Source organism: Ipomoea triloba, chromosome 1, assembly GCF_003576645.1.
Source record: "Ipomoea triloba cultivar NCNSP0323 chromosome 1, ASM357664v1".
In the NCBI taxonomy this organism is placed as follows: Eukaryota; Viridiplantae; Streptophyta; class Magnoliopsida; order Solanales; family Convolvulaceae; genus Ipomoea; species Ipomoea triloba.
In genome coordinates this window covers 21,015,169-21,032,358 of record NC_044916.1, presented here as the reverse complement: position 1 = coordinate 21,032,358, position 17,190 = coordinate 21,015,169, and the positions used below count along the sequence as shown (strand labels likewise).

General features: G+C 36.3%; 2 protein-coding genes across 2 annotated transcripts; one reads left to right on the top strand and one right to left on the bottom strand.

Annotated features, from left to right (window-relative positions):
- Positions 1 to 6,583: 6,583 nt before the first annotated feature.
- Positions 6,584 to 7,852, top strand: LOC116017290. The gene has a single exon (XM_031257845.1). It carries the CDS (start codon positions 6,831 to 6,833, stop codon positions 7,557 to 7,559), a length of 729 nt encoding a protein of 242 aa, XP_031113705.1. The 5' UTR covers positions 6,584 to 6,830; the 3' UTR covers positions 7,560 to 7,852.
- A 1,255-nt stretch (positions 7,853 to 9,107) lies between these two features.
- LOC116017554 (putative leucine-rich repeat receptor-like serine/threonine-protein kinase At2g14440) lies at positions 9,108 to 12,865 on the bottom strand. The gene is made up of 9 exons (XM_031258167.1): positions 12,522 to 12,865; positions 11,867 to 12,413; positions 10,628 to 11,085; positions 10,266 to 10,401; positions 10,054 to 10,125; positions 9,899 to 9,967; positions 9,731 to 9,802; positions 9,535 to 9,606; positions 9,108 to 9,428 (listed from the first exon to the last, which is right to left on the bottom strand). Exons 1-9 carry the CDS (start codon positions 12,598 to 12,600, stop codon positions 9,395 to 9,397), a joined length of 1,539 nt encoding a protein of 512 aa, XP_031114027.1. The 5' UTR covers positions 12,601 to 12,865; the 3' UTR covers positions 9,108 to 9,394.
- Between the last annotated feature and the right edge of the window lie 4,325 nt (positions 12,866 to 17,190).

Below are 17,190 nucleotides of genomic sequence, written 5' to 3'. Positions count from 1 at the left end.
AAAAAAAAAAAAAAAAAAAAAAAAAAAAAAAAAACTACCCTTCTTCAGTTTACAGTTATTGTTTAGCCATGCATCGTTTGTGATTGAGAACTTTCACAAGTTTAACAAAATCTTAGGAATTTTTAAGGTTACAGGTAGTGTAATACCTTTTTTTAAAAACAAATATTTTCAGTAAAGCGAGATATACATGTCCCATTTATTTATTTATTTATTTTTCTGAAACAATGTCCCATATAGTTCTTCATTACTGCTTCCTAAATGTATAAGTAAATATATTTTCTTTTTTTTTTTCATTTTTATATTTCTTTATTTAATAAAGACAATAAACAGAAAACGTACTGTGAATGGAGAAGTAATGCTAGTACAATACACATTCAAAATTTGAAGACATCGATGAATAACAAAAGTACAAAACCTTTGTCGTCCTTTTCATGCCAGCCATCACTATTGCATGTTTAAATTTAGGAAAAATGATCAAATAAATCACTGAATAGAGATTAAAGTTTAATTGAGTCATTGAATAAAAAAAAATTTAAATAACTAGGTCACTGAACCAGAAATAAAAGTTTAATTCAGTCACTGGACTAAAAATAGTTCAATTAAATCACTCAACATTCAAAAATTATTCAATTTTTTCATATAATCACTGAACCAGAGACCAAAGCCACTAGACCAAAAAAAGTTCAAATAAGCCATTGAATAGAGGTCAAAGTTCCATTAAGTCACTAAATAAATTAAAAAAAGTTGAAATAGGCCACTGAGCCAGAAATCAAAGTCCAATTGAGCCACTGAACTAAAAAAAAAAAAAAATAGTTTAATTAAACCGCTCAACATTCAAAAGCCATCCAAATTTTTCATATAATCATTGAACGAGTGACCAAAGATCAATTGAACTACTGGACCAAAAAAAAAAGTTCAAACGAGCCATTGAACCAGAGACCAAAGTTCAATTGAGACACTGAACCATAAAAAAGTTCAATTAAACCACTAAACATTCAAAAGTCATTCACTTTTGGTCATTCAAAATTTAACCTACATGAACTTGGAACAATCGGTTATATGGAAAATTTGTATTGACTTTTAAATGCTGAGTGGTTTAATTGAACTTTTTTTTATGGTGCGTGACTTAATTGGACATTGGTCTCTGATTCAATGGCTTATTCGAACTTTTTTTAGTCCAATGGCTCAATCGAACTTTGGCTTCTAGTTCAGTGACCTATTTGACACGTTTTCTATAAATTTATTGAATAATAAAAGTACCAAGCGGTGTTGTTTACCACATGTTGAACCATAGATTAAAGTCTAATTGAGCCACTGAACCATAAAAAAAAGTTCAAATAAACCACTCAACATTCAAATGTCATCCAATTTTGATCATTCAAAATTTAACCTACATGAACTTGGAACAACCGATTATATGAAAAAATTGAATGACTTCTGAATGTCGTTGAGTGATTTAATTGAACTCTTTTGTGACTCATGACTCAATGTGACTTTCGTGTCGATTTAATGACTTATCCAAATTTTTTATGATCCAGTAATTAAATCAAACTTTCGTCTCTAGTTCAGTGACTTATTTGACAATTTCTTTCTTAAATTTATGGAATTATAAAAGTACCAAGTTGAAGTTGTGCTGTTTACCACACGTTGTAGGGCCTTCTGAAACCACTAAAAAGCTGTGTTCCTAGTACTGGACAATACCGTTACGCTTATTAAACACTCCTACCACTCTTCTTCTTTTTTCTTCTATTATTTCCTACCTCCTTAAATTTACCGCTACTACCGCACTCTGTACAAATCAATCAGCGGCTTACTTCTTCACCCTACCCTATCTATCTAGTTTAGGTGATGAAGAGAGTTCCAATTAAGAATGTCAATTAGGTCAATTGGGTCAATTCGCTCAATTTTAGTTTAGTTCTATTAAGTAGTCAAACTTATAACTTTTTTGGACAGATTCAAAATTTTTGCCCATAACCCTAAAACCTTAAACTATTGGATTTATAGGACTAGTTAAATTAAAACTTTTAACATTTTCAAATTAACATTTTAAACTTTCTATTTTAATAAACTAAAATTTTTTCACTATTAAATATAAACTTATACTTCATTCTATCAATCTAAACAATTATTTTCGAATTCCAACTTAAAACAATTAATATACTTACACTATAATATCATATTTATAGTAAATTCTTTTATTTTTCATTATTTATCTTCATAGAAAATATTTTATTTTGTAATAAGTTTATAAATTTTTAATTAAAAATTCTAAAGATAAGCTTATATATAAATTCATGTATATTTTATTCCATATCACTTTTGTAACAAAGAATGGCCTTAACTAAGTGGTTGGAGCGACTATAAGACTAACCCACTAAATTTTAAATTAGTAAGTACAAGATTGTTATCAGACTAGTCTACTAAATTTCGAATTAGTAAGTGCAAGATTTTAAATTCAATCGTAAAATAATATTGAAATATACTGAATAAATCAAAAGAGTGAAATATATTTTGACTCACTGTGCTAGCAGTAAAAAAAAATGCAGCTATGTGCCCTGCAGGACCATTGCACTTCACGATATGCCAACACAGGGTGAGACTTAAATTTGATAATCCCAATTAGCAGAAGCATAATCAGCATTAATCAGGGCAAGTGATCCTGCAAGATACTATCATCTGGAAACACTAATTGTTATTTGTTACAGCACAGAGTGCATATATATATTAAAAAAAATGAAGAAGAATCACCCTCCATTGATTAGATGTCTAGAGTAGTTAAGAACCCTCCAAATCTTAATGCAGGCTTTTCAAGAACTTGGCATGATCCCCACCACTTGTAAGCTTTATGAAGGTACAAAAGTACCCATCCTCAGGGATGGACAGTAACACTACACACCAGGGGAGAAGAGGACCTTTCAGAGGGGCATTCTTGTGAAATGGAGGGGACTTCAAATTTTTGATTGGATTTTGCTGGGAATTAGTGCTTAATCACATGGGTGTGAAATTAGGTCTCATGTGCCCACATGCATGGGAATCCTCTTGTGTTATTATGAGCTCTGTTAGTTTTAAGCTATATATTAAGGGTCAAACTTGCAAAACCCTCTCTCTTCGGACCAATTCATTTTCTAATATATAAATGCCATCTGATTCAGTAAAACTCTCGTCACATATCATAGTTTTATTATAAGAAGAAGGACAAAAGGGATCAAAAAAGTCATTTTTCATATACCTCAACTCCGAGAACAAAAATGGTCCCTTTGTGTCTATACGTAATTAAAGGTTTCGTTTGTGTTCATGTGGACGATTTCTAATGAGAACTCGACAGGCAGGTTGTCCTCCTCCCTACAGGTTCTATGACCCATTTTTTTCCTGTAACAAGGGAAATCTGCCGCCATTATCTGAAAATATGCAAAAGATAAACACAACTCATGTGTGATTGGTTCAACCGAGATAGTGTTGACAAAAATCGAACTTGTGACCATCCACGTACAAGAATCACGCAACACCCACTCAATCACCCAGTCTTTTTCTAGACCAATTGAAACATGTCAAGTCAAAATAGAGTAAAAAAGAAACAAAAATAGAAATGGATGCAATATTACTCTTCTAATTCATTTTTAAAACTGCCGTTGCAACTAAGCTCACACTCTATAGACTATGTTTAAACAGGTCACTAATCGGTTTTTGGGCTTCATTGTATTAAAATAAAATGTTAATAAGTTTAATTATAAATTTAAAAAATTGGGTCACACTTGTGTGAGACCGTCTCACGGATCCTTATTCGTGAGACGGGTCGGGTCGGGTCAAAGCACCATGCAAATGTCATACTTATATATGCAAATGTCATACTTATATGCTCAAATATAACACTAATCAAAAATACAATTTTTGTTACTTGTAAGAGAAAAAGTAATACATTTTTCATAATAAGTAATGTTGACAAGTGCCTCTTACTTATAAGGGCAAATATAATACTTTTGAAGAAAAAGGTAATACTTTTAAATCGAAATGTAAAAGTATTGTATTTTCCCTTAAAAGTATTACATTTACCCTAATAAGCAACAAAAAATTTATTCCTGATTAGTATTACATTTGAGCATATAAGTATGACATTTGTGCATATAAGTGTTACATTTGCATTTTGACCCGACCCGTCTAATGGTGAGACGGTCTTACACAAGTTTTTGCCTAAAAAATTTAGGCACCAAATTGACATTTGAAGGCTTATTTGACTCCTTTCTCCAAAAGTTTTAAATAATTTAACAAAAATTTAAGGAGGCAATGACACAAAATGACTCCTAACGGGAAGGTCATGGGTTCGAGTAGACCTGGCAATTATCGACACGACCCGTTAAAACGACACGAAACCAGACACGAAAATAACGGGTTAGTGTTTAGCCTTAACATGTCCCGGGTCGTTAACGGGTTGACCCGTTAAGAACCCATTATGTTTTCGTGTCTTAACAGGTCAACCCGTTAAACCTATTAAGAACCCGTTTAACCTGTTAATATTATCGTGTTAACCCGTTTACACGAACCCGTTTACACAGACACGTTTAGAACCCGCTAAGAACCATTGTCATTTAGGTAAGAACCATTGTCTTTACAATATGAAATTTGAATGTTTATTGTGTTCAATTTTATTCTAAAAACTAGTATGAACTTCTTTAATTATGATTTTTGGATGTTATTTTATAATTTTATGAATGTTATAAATTGAATATTTTTTTAGTTTGTTTGATGGATTGGATTGTATGTTTTATTTCTTTTTTATATAATTTAACTTTAAATTTTAGTTTTTAATATATCAATACATTTAGCGGGTTTAAACGGGTTTCGTGTCATATCGTGTCGACACGATCCGAAACCCGTTAACAAAACGTGTCTATCGTGTCAACCCGTTTAACCCGTTAACAAATCGTGTTCGTGTACGTGTTACAATTTTTAACCCGTTAACCTTAACGTGTCGTGTTCGTGTTTAGCTTTATCGTGTTCGTGTCGTTATCGTGTCGACCCGTTAACGAACCCGTATACACGAATTGCCAGATCTAGGTTCGAGCCTCAATGAGGGTCATATTGACTCTTTGTATTTCAATAGGTTAAGAAAGTAAGTATGAACATATATTACATTGTAACAAAGACAGTAGTATTAAAAAAAACAAAATTTTTTACAATATCTTACACCATTATTTCTGGTATATGAAAAGCATTAATAAATACTAGTACTTTTTATCTTACGCAACTTTTAATATATATTGTACTAAATAATGTTAAGACAATAACTAATGCTATCATGTACAACCCAAAAACACGTATAGTTGTACCATGGAGCATCATTTTTGTAAACTTTGTCAGGAAATTAATTCCAGTTAAGATTTATTTTAATTTTATTGGCACATAGTACTTTTCCATCCACCAATCCAAGATTTTTGTTAATGTTGTTGCCCTGTCATGCATGAACATAATAATTGTATTCTAAATAATGGATAATGCCTAACCATTGCCATAAAAACCCATCAATTAGTGCAGGATCTAGTGACCTTTTAGGGCAGCTAACTCTTCTTGCTTTTTAGGTGTAGGTTGGCTACATAAATAATACCAACATAGAAGAAGCATGGAATTGACCTTATTATACTTTTTATACTGGGAATAATTAACAAGGGAAATACTGGGCTTGGCCATAAAATGGCCACAGCTCTATCCTCTATGCTCTGCAAATTAAGAATCTTGGTTAACAAAGCACAAAGATGCAAAATGTCCGATGATGCAATGTCACAATCTTAAACAGCCAAACATAATTTGGTAAGCTCAGCAGTAGAATATCCAAACAAATTCAAGGGGTCCCGGATTCTGGTGAAATTTTAGAGTTAGAAACAGTACGGTCCATGGTTAAAACGGAAGAAGTTTCTGTTTACCATTTATCTTCGGATCTCGTTTCTCTCTCCTTAAATAAGAGTAGGGGGTTATGGAGTCCCCTAATAGTAAGGGCTAATACCAGCCATTCTGAACATAGTGGCACCACCGTTGCCACATTTAATTTTAATCTTTCAATTTAATCACCTATGGTCCTTCAACTTTTAAATTTAACCACACATGACCCTTCAGTTTTTAAGTTAGAGGTGTAAATGAACCGAGGGCTCGGCTCGGCTCGGCTCGGGCTTAGTCAAAGCTCGGCTTGAGCTCAAGCCAAACTCGAGCCAGCTCGTTTCGTAACTGAACTGAGCTCGAGCTTTAATTTTCTAGCTCAAGCTCTAGCCCACCTATTATTTACAACCCTATTTCAAGTTAACCACTCATGATCATTCAACCTTCATATTCTTAACCATCCGTGGTCCTAACTTTGCTCTTACTTAAACTAAATTCGACTGCGGGTGGTTAAATTTGAAAGTTGAAGGACCACCACAGGTGATTAAATTGAAAGTTTAAAGACTAAGCGTAGCAGTACCACTATACTCGGAAGACCTCAGATGATATTAACGGAAAAGTGGCAGCTGTATGACTTTATTGTCCTACATGCTATGGATTTAAAATTAGAGGTAGCTAGACAGGGGATGCCATAGAAGAAAGGTTTTGTCCTATAGCCCTAAAGTTGTCCATGTGCTGTTTTCTATATTCTAAACACCCCCTTAGCTCATCTGGTTTCATCTTCACCAGACCACTTGGTTTAAATATTCTCACCGGCCAAAACGTTTTCTAGCTTTATATCAAACAACCTGAGTGAGAGAGAAACAGCCTCAAAACTCTCATCTCCCAGAAATGCAGTAAAGCAAAGCTTTTCTTTCTTCTCTTTAATTTAACGCCATACATACCTTCAATTCCTTTATTTCTCCATGGAGCCTTGTAATACTACTACCTCGAGTCCCAGGATTTCGTTCTCGGCTGATTTTCTCGACGGCGATGAGGAGGAGGAGGAGAAAGATTTCATATCCATAAGCCCTAATTGGGAGAAGGAGAAGGAGAAAGTCAGGAATGTAGCAGCGGATTTTGAATTCCTGTCGAGCAAGAAGAACAGCGAGAGCATGATAACGGCGGACGAGTTGTTTTTCGAGGGGAAATTGCTTCCGTTCTGGCAAATGCAGCAGCAGTGCGAGAAGCTGAGCAAGATGAGCCTGAAATTGGAGAAACACGGCGGCGGCGGCGGCGAGGAGGCGGAGATGGAGGAGCAAATTAGCAAAAGCAAGGAGGAGAACAGCAGGGCGGTGAGCTGGTTCCTCGACGACGATCCGTCTCCTCGGCCGCCTAAATGCACGGTTTTGTGGAAAGAGCTGTTGAGGCTGAGGAAACAGCGATCTTCTTCCTCGTTGTCGCCGTCGTCTTCCACGTCCTCCTCGTCTTCCTCGGGGAGCTCTCTGTCTGGTGGAGATGAGAACAAGGAAAGGCAGCAGGGAAGGGATAAGAATGTGAAGATGAGGGTGAAGAAAGGGCTGGAGAGAACTAGATCGGCGACTATAAGGGTGAGGCCTGTGATTAATGTGCCTATTTGTACACAGGGGAAGACCACTTCAGCATTGCCTCCCATTTTCTCCTCCTTCAAGAAGGCTAGCAAATTAGAGAGGTGACTTAATTGTAGAGTAGAGATGATGATGATGATCTTCTCTCTATAATTCAACATTCATTTTCTATCTGCTCCTCATCTTTTAGTATATCTTCTGTACTGTAAAATTTAGATTTTGATGTTCCCTCTAATGGATCTCATGAATTTCCAATTTTCCATGTTTTTCTCATCATAGCTTTCAATCTATTGACTTTTGGATATAGAGCAGTTTTAAATCTCTAGATCAACTGTTTCATCTTTAGAGGTGTCTATAATGTATTTATGACTTTGAGTATAGAGTGGTTTTAAATCTCCAAACCAGTTGTTCCACCTTTAGAGATGTCTACAATGTATTTACAATTCAGTTATTGGATTAGTCATTGTGTTCAAACTTTAAAATCCTGAATTACACTCAAAAACCACTTAATCCCATTTAGTTCTTCAAGAACATTGCAATAACAACACCATTTAAGCTCATCAAGTGTATATATATACATGAATGACGAGGAAACCACACTCATTATACCAGAATGTGCATTGGGTAAGTCCTTTTGTGACCTTAACTAGCCAGCATAACCAGCAAAAGATCACAAGAAAATAAACTAGTTTGGACATGCAATAACACCATTAAAGCTCTAGCTTCATCAAGCATATATATTTAGTTCTTGAAGCACCTACAATAACACCACTAAAGCTGCTCTAGCAATTCATCAAGAATATTCCAGCAGTAAGGCTTCATTGGGATGAAAATGAGTATAAAAGAAGCAAAAATGTGTAGACAAAGGGACTCATCAGGCCTAACCATACAAATTTTCATGCATTTTACTAGCTCCATCTAAGGAAAATCTCATAAGTTCCATCTGCAAATACTATCAAACAGTAGTATAATATAATAATCTTATCTTAGAGACGGTATAATAGAGATGTTTTATTAAACAAATAAATAAATAAATATATAAATAAATAAATAAATAAATATATATATATATATATATATGTGTGTGTATATATATATATATATGTATATATGTATGTATGTATATGTGTGTGTACTTAAATTAATGGTAGCACTGCCTTTTTTCCCCAAAAGATGCTTAGTGGTCTCAAGAAACAACAAAAGTAACCAGTGCAACACAGTGTAGAGAACATGCAGATTAGTCCTCCAAATAACACAACCAATTCTTTCCTCTATTCCAAAAGAAAAATAAATAAATAAAGGTGAGCAGAGAGATAATATCATTCTGAAGTTATGAACATAATCCTATTCGCGAAAATCGATAAAGGTCAAGTCTATCACCCGGTGACTGAGATTGTTGGGTGGAAATCAATAAAAGGTTAAAAGGGTCAAGTCTAGCACCCAACGTCCCAAAAATGTGTGGCAATATATGAAAATAAAATTACGTCTTCGCTACTAGCTATAACTTTTGGCTAAGTGGTAAGCGCTTCATCCTAACAAATCCATACCATTTTATTACACTTCACTTGCATCATGGCAAATTGCAGGTACACAAGAAGGAAATGGCAATACAATTAGAAACTGTAAAAAAAAAAAATAAAAAAATAAAGCAAAGAATTAAAGAATCTAAACAGAGCTCTTTTCTTTATGTCAGTCTATACACAACCAATTAATTACACAAAATTGAGCAAACATTTCTTTCTACTGAACTATGGTGAGTTAAGCAACAAGAGGGGGACCATTTTCCATGCTCAAGTCCTGGTCATTGTGTTGGGCAGACTCAATAGGATACTTGTCCATGATTTACAAACCAAAAAAAAAAAAAAAAGAATGCAAATGAAAGTGTTGGACCCAAAGTAATATATATATAGTCTTCAATTTATCCACTTCCTCATCTAGGTGGTTCATGGTTGAGACAAGAATGGATTCCCAGAAGTCCTAAACGAAGAGCAACAAATTGTTCAGTATTATACCAAAACGAGAAGGGCAGGCGATTAAATTCCTAAATCAGCAACTAAGAATTCAAACATCATACATAAATTACCTAAGGTTCATTCCAGGTTTTCTAACAAGGCTGTCCGGTACTTTGCCAGTGAGATTATTGTTTTGCAAGAAGCTACAATCACATAAATAATACCAAGTAATCGTCAAAATATTCAGACACAAAAGAAAGAGGAAGCCAAATGAAAGCCGGTTATGGAAATAGCGAGCACCAAAGGTATATAAATAGTGGAACTTACAGTTCATTAAGGCTTTCAATGCTCCCAAGTGACGGGGAAATCTCTCCACCAAGCAGATTGTCTTCCAAATGTCTGGAAGGGCAGACAATGAGTACAAGGAATTTCGTTCAGGGAAAAAAAGATAATGAAATTGCCAGTGAAAAAAAATTAATGCAGTTCTTGACTTACAAAGTTTCCAATCTCTTTAAAGAAGATAAATCTGGGATATCTCCAGACAAATTATTGTTTCCAAGCCAGCTGTTAAAAGTCAGATAATAATATTAGCAAATGTATTTTTCGTCCCTCGCAATGTACTAAAACGAGAGAAGTTTTTCGTTGCCTACATGCCACTCAATGCAGACAAGTTGGCAATGCTCGGGGAAATTGTTCCCGATAGTCCCATCCTTGTCAAGTTTCTGCAGATCGAGAAGAGGGGAAATGCATGAGTACTTGGACACCTTCTAGTTATAATAGTCGAGACCAATTTACATTTTCTTGATTCGTTGGGGATGGGGCATAAGCAACTTGGTAAATTAGAATAATAATCACAACTTACAAAGCTATCACACGAATTCGGGATCCTCCAGAGCACACAACTCCAGTCCACGGGAACTGAGGGGGAAGACAAGGATCACCATTCCAATCAAGTGGAGGACTCTTGAAACTTCCCTTCAATCTTTCCAAAGCAATGACTGCAGGGAAAAAAATCAATATCCCGGTTATACGAGTATTCCTTTCTTTTCTACTGCAATTTATACGAGTCATAAAGTCACGAGCAGCCAATTTAACACCAAGGGTCATCCAAGATGGGCTCATATGGCACGAGACGAGAAGACCAAGAAATAGCCAATATAATCCAGGAATTGTTGTATATGAGCAACACTCTTTACAGGTAATATTAACTAGCATTAGCCTTACCATCTCGAGTGTGTGTTTTCCCACCGAGAGGTAGCACTTGAAAAATCTCTCCTGCATTGATCAGAGGACCGACACTCGAACCAGGGGCAGGGTTTAAAGTTATATTCGTAACGCCAGAGAGAAGCCATTCATTTGTAAAGACAGCTAAACCAGACGGAGTCACATTAAGGTTAGGGTAATAAACTAAGCCATTCAAGCTTATGTTGAAAACTCTCCCCGAAGATGTATCCCGATCATCAGCAAAGTAAAGAGCAATATGATACGTTGCATTTGGCAAAGGTGATGGAGGCCACAACAACTCCAAAGGTACAGGCCTGTTTGTTCCAAGCTGTGTCTGAAATAATTTCTGAGGGGGGAGATTCCAAAAACCCGAAACAGATACATTGCTGAGATTTGGTTCAGCAGGAGAATGCACTCCAAACGGCTCCCAGTATCGATCAAATTGATCATCAGGATATCTGGTAAAATCAAGTCATTACAGTCAAACAAAGAGGAGTATCTACAGTCAAAACATCTCTACAAAGCTATGGAAGCCTGTTTTATAACTTATATTATAACCACTTAAAAGTTAAAATTACTCCTCTAATCTTCAAAACCATTGTTATCCATTCTTGTATTTCAAAAGCTTAACAATTAATGTAATTGCAAGCTATTCCTATATTACAATGAACTAATTCTTAGAATCAAGCGCTTACCACTTACACCAAAAGTTATAGCTAGTAGCGACGTTGGGTGCTAGACTAGGCCTTTTACCGGCCTCCGCCCAACAATCCTCCAACCACCTGGTGCTAGACTTATCCTTTACCGGCATCTGCCCAACAATCCTCCAACCACCTGGTGCTAGACTTAGCCTTTACCGGCCTCTGCCCAACAATCCTCCAACCACCTGGTGCTAGACTTAGCCTTTACCGGCCTCCGCCCAACAATTTCTCCCTCCTAGCACCAACCGTGACCCTAATACCACTTGATAGCGTCAAACGCTTACCACTTATGCCAAAAGCTATAGCTAATAGAGAAAACGTAACTTTAATTTCTTATAGACAGCTATCACATTTTCCATAGGCTGGGTGCTAGACAAGGTCCTTTATCAACCTCTACCCAACAATCCCCGACCACTCGGGGCTAGACTTGGCCTTTCCGGCCTTCGCCAAACACCAATCAAAGTTAACTGAGCTTTAATACATTGAATTTGAACCAGGCAAACTCAAAGCAAATAGCAATGAGGTAGTAAGAACTAACCGAATAGGTGGGCCACTGTACCCAAAACTGTGCCTTGCATACAACCTAAGAGCAAAATTGTTGAAATCAGTGGAATTGTACAAGGAATCCCCCACCAACAGAATCTCCAGAGCCGAAATAAACGGGTCGGAATCCGTATGATCATTGGCTCCCAAGCACACCCTCATGGTCTTACCCGCAGCCAAAAACACCCCTTCATAGTAAGTAGGGGTCTGCCTAAGGTAATCCTGGGTTGTATTCACAGCGCTCCATAGAGTCCCATCCACAATCTGGTCAAACACCGGCGGATTAGGATTCCCGTTGACCCCACCGTAGAAATACGTTGTTCGGACCATGTACTTCCCTCCGCGAAACACGGGGACAACGTAACAGAATTTCTTGAAATTGTTGCCCACAATCGGGAATGTACGGGCGGTCGAAAGCCTGGGGTCCAGACCCGGAAAAGACACGCTCTTGGGTGTCCCAACGGCGATATAGTCTCCGTCCGGCAACCATTCTTGGCCGTCGATCACCGAGCCAACAGCAGAGCCGCAGTTAATCAGAGCACCTGGGGTACCAAAAAAAAAACGAACTTTAAATTTAAAAACAAAACATATACGAGAGACTATGAGTACAAGCAAGAAATTAAAGAAATATATGGAGATAAGGGAATTACGTCTGGGGGGTTGACAAAGGGAGAGGGAGAAGAAGAGAGACAGGAAGAGGAGGAGAGAGCAGAAGGGTATTGGGGACATTGTTGAAGGTGGGCGGTGGGGGAATTGGAAGGTGTGGCTATGAAGGCTATGGTGGATTGGTGGGTGGGCAGTTGAGTTGAAAGGGTCGTTTGAATGAAAGAGTTGAGGAAGAAAAGAGGAAGTATTAGTTTAAGTGAAGTAGGTGGGGAATTGAAGAGAAGAAATCAAATGGTGAATTGGACAATGAGGGAATTACGCGGGAAGGGAGACAACCAGGTCAAAGAGCTCCACCACAAAGCTTCACTGCGCTGCCCTCTCGGACCATTTAGCCATTTAAGTTTAATTACAGGCTTAATTAAGGCTTTAGGGGTAATGATTCATTACCCCTAAGGCCCTAAATGATTGAAGTGAGAGACATAAGGGAAGTATTAGCTTGTTTAAAGATCGAGAGATGCTTACTAGACCACTGTGCAACTTGGTGTAAAAGTGTAAGGAACTACTAAATTGAGATTAGGGAGGTACATATTCAAAAAATCTATCATCAACAAAACAAAGTGGCGAATAGGTTGGCAAAATTGGACTCAATCATCTCATGGTGTTCAAGATTGCTATGTGTTATTTGGATCCGATAGGTTGGGCTGACAATGATGAAGTGAACACGAATCAGCCAAAGGGGCATTCTTGTATTTTTCCTTCTCTTCATTCTGTTATATCTATCAAGCTTGTATAAATAGGCACGGTAAATTCCTCTTGTTCAATTTTTTCCCATTAAGCAAATTTTTTCACATTAAGCAATAAACCACTTCCAGTTCCTTCTAGTTTGAGCTCTCAGTTTTCTCAAGCTAACATGATCTAAGCTTCCCATCATGGTATCAGAGCTTCGTCGTAGCTACGTCGCAGCAATGGTAACGGAAAGTGAGTTTGGCGACAAAGGCATAGCTAGACGCGCAACAACTCCACTAAACCAGAATCCAAAATTCAATGGACTGATGAATTAGATGGCCCTTTGTTCCTTCACATCATAGAGAATCCAAATTTGATTCTATTTCACCACCTTTGCCCGAGCACAACTACGCGTCTTGGAGCATATTGATGGAGATGGCTCTAGAGGTCAAGAACAAATTTGGTTTCGTTGACGGAACTATTCCTAATCCAGGTGAATCCGATCTAAAGTATGCAGTATGGAAGAGATGCAACAACATAGTCTGTTCATAGATCCTCAAGTCTCTCAAGTTCACGATCGTAGAGAACATCTTGTACTTTGAAAAGGCAGTAGATATCTGGAATATTCTCAGGAAAAAGGTACTCTTAGTTTGATCCTCATAGAATTGTAGAGCTTCGAAATGAGATTTTCATAAATAATGCAAGGTAACATGTCTATTGATGAATATTTTACAAAGTGTAATACCTTATGAGAGTAGATGAATGTTATGAAGTCGCTACCTGTATGTGAATGCATGCCTAGGTGTTCATGTAGTGTTGTGACCAAGATCCAAAAGGAACGGGAAGATGGTTGGGTTATTAGATTCCTAGAAGGCTTGAATGATGACTTTGAGACCATCAAATCTAATGTACTTGTCATGGATCCCATCCTGGCCATAGAAAAGGTCTTTAACATAGCTTTGAATGTTAAGAAGAAACTTAATGGTTCCATTAATCAGAAGAGCACTAAGTTGATTTAATCTAATGTTGTTCATAATAACCAAGTTCAGTCTCAACATCAAACAACAAGAAGAGATTCAATAACAATAGTGGAAAGAATGTGCATAAATGTACATTGATAAGTGTCAAAGATGCTACCTTTTGTGGGGTATTTAAGAAACATATTGTGCTATAAATGGGGTCCCTTGAGCCTATTACATGATTAAAATAGCTCATTTTGATAAAAGGTAGGCACAAGGACTAATTGTGGTTGCATTTGTGAAAGATATCAAAAGCTGTAATTTTCAGGGCATTCCGGCGATAGTTCGGTAAAATGAGCATATCTTGAGCTAGGAGTGTCCAAATGAGGTGATTCAAGTGGTCATGGAACGGAAACTTCGAGGGATACAACTTTGATGAAGACGAAAATGACAAAACTGGATGTGGAAAAGGTCCAGAAACTTCCACGAGCAAGTCCACGAACGTGGACTGGCTCCAGCACAACTTTTTAATGAGTGCTTTGGAGGAAAGGCTATTTAAGTTAGGTTTAGACATTTGGTAGACATCTTAACACTTAGAATTCATTTTATTTTCATATTTCCTATTTCAATTGAGAGCTTATATTAGGTTTTGTTGAAGATCAAGCTTTGGATTTCAAGTTACTTTTAGATTGATTAACACAATTGCTTAGGTAATTTTCATTCTATGTTTTGATTTACATTTCCATTTGCTTTCTCTTTTGCAATTCAATTTCTTTTGCTTTTATTTTTCAATTCAAATTGATGAATAGCTAATTTCGTAGTGGAGTTGGATGCTCCTAGCTATGGATTATGAATGATGTGAATAGAATTGTTCAATTGAATTGATGTTGTGAAATTGTGTTTCAATTGCTCATGTGTGGATGATGTTGTGATGAGATTTGTGCCTATTGTCGGTCGAGATAGGTAAAAAGAGGGAGAGAGTGGATGTAGTGAGATATCATACATTCACGTAGTCTTGCTCATCCACATTCTCGCCCTTAGTACGAGAGGACGAGGCCCGGAAGGAGTGGTAGGCAACGTGTTTGATAAAATGGCCCCAACCGACTAAGGAAATAGTAGTCCAAGTGTGATGCCAATTGGTGATTGTTCCTTTAACTTCCTTGAGTGAAGCATTGTTTGCATCCATCTATTCTACCTTAGGGAACCACATGCATAAGACCTAGTGAAGGCATCCACCTCCTTGTTTTAATTGATTGTTTTACTTTTGCTTTCCTTTTGTTCGAACCACCATTCAATGTTACCTTTCGCTTTAGTTGATTCTTGCAACTCTTAGTAACAAACTTCCTTGAATGTCACGCACTTAACTTGACTCCAATTTGTCATCTTTAGAGAACGACACTTGGGGATTTTTTCCTCGTTGACACTAATCCATCTCACCGCTAAATCTACTTCATCACACATTTTACGGTATGCTCGGTCATACTATTAACAAGTGAGAAATTTCCACTTTTGGTCCCACGACTATTAGACCATTTCCACATTTGGTCATAGACTATTAAAATTTCCAGATTGATCCAACGACTTTTAAATCTCTACCACATTTGGTCCTTCCGATCAAAACTCTAGTCACCGATGACTATCTTTGAAGGAATCAGGTGAATGCCATCACCACTAGAAGTGGAAAAGCTTTGAAGGGTCCTCCTTCTCCATCTAATGACCCAGTGCCCGAGAGGAGTGATGAGAAGGATGTGGATGTCCAAGAGAAGGTTGATGTGGAGATTGAGGACATTCTTGAGAGTGATAATGAGGAGGAACATGTGATTCAGAGAGATACATCGGAAGGAAAGGCTCCTGTGCAAGAAGAGAAGGTCCAGTGCAAGAAGAGTGTGAACAAGGGGAGTAAGATTGATGACTCGGATTGCTTTCAATATAAGTGGAGATTCCTGCCCTTTTATACACAAAATCTTGAGTGGCATGGTGGTTTGGAATTTGTGTTGCTATGTTGGAGGTTGTGGGTTTGAATTCCCATGATAGTACATTTTATATTATTTTGCTCCAAGCTTCATTATTCCCTTAGCCAAATAGATTCCCGTTATTCTTATTGGGTCAACACCTCACCCATAAAGATGGACACCTCGCTTTAGTAGTTGGGCCAGGACTTATCCCATAAAATGGGCCCCCGGGGGTCTCATGGCCCCATTAGTTATTGTCTTGAAATCTATACAATATATAAAAACAATATCCTTCTCCCAATTTTTCCCGCCCAAACTTAGTGGCATTTTAGTAAAATCATTTAGTTTATTCATTTATTAATTTATTAATTATTGTCCATATATATTTATTTTATTCATTTATTAATTTATTCATATATATATATAAACAAAAGTGCATGGACAATTTTTTCTGTCCAAATATGGACATCTATACTATATATAAAAGCATTATCCTCCTCTAGAATTTTCCCGCCCAAATGTAGGGTTATTTTAGTAATATGGTAATTATAATAATAATAATAATAATATTAAATATTAATAATATTAATGATAGAATAATATTAATTATAATTGGTTATAATAGGTTATTAGTAATTATGGTAATTATTATGATAGAATAATATTAATGAGATAAGAATGTGGTTTTGATTGTTACAATTTTTTGTAATATTTATCTAAATGTACTCATATTCTGGCTGAGATACAAAAATTATGAATGTCAATCATATTTATTATATTATATACTCTAATAATATCTAATAATTGTAATTGGCAAGTCCCACATGTAAAATTAAATCAAATATTTATTATATTTTATTTTCAAATCATTTCCAACCAATTCTCAAATGGTAATAACCTACTAACATGAATTGTTTGCTTACATAATATTATTTTATTAAATTAATTTGTTCATTAAATCGTAACAAATACTAGCATATTAATATCACTTATACACGGTAATGTACGTGCAATACAATTGGTAATATTTATATATACACGAAAATTGTCTTCAAAAAAATATATATATACACGAA

Excerpts from the sequence above, each read along its gene's own strand:
- LOC116017290 (XM_031257845.1), top strand. The coding sequence starts at position 6,831 with ATGGAGCCTTGTAATACTACTACCTCGAGTCCCAGGATTTCGTTCTCG.
- LOC116017554 (XM_031258167.1), bottom strand. The coding sequence starts at position 12,600 with ATGTCCCCAATACCCTTCTGCTCTCTCCTCCTCTTCCTGTCTCTCTTC. Across the intron at positions 9,803-9,898 it reads TTAAAGAGATTGGAAACTTT|ACATTTGGAAGACAATCTGC; the intron begins GTAAGTCAAGAA and ends CTGCCCTTCCAG. Across the intron at positions 9,607-9,730 it reads ATTGAAAGCCTTAATGAACT|CTTCTTGCAAAACAATAATC; the intron begins GTAAGTTCCACT and ends ATGTGATTGTAG.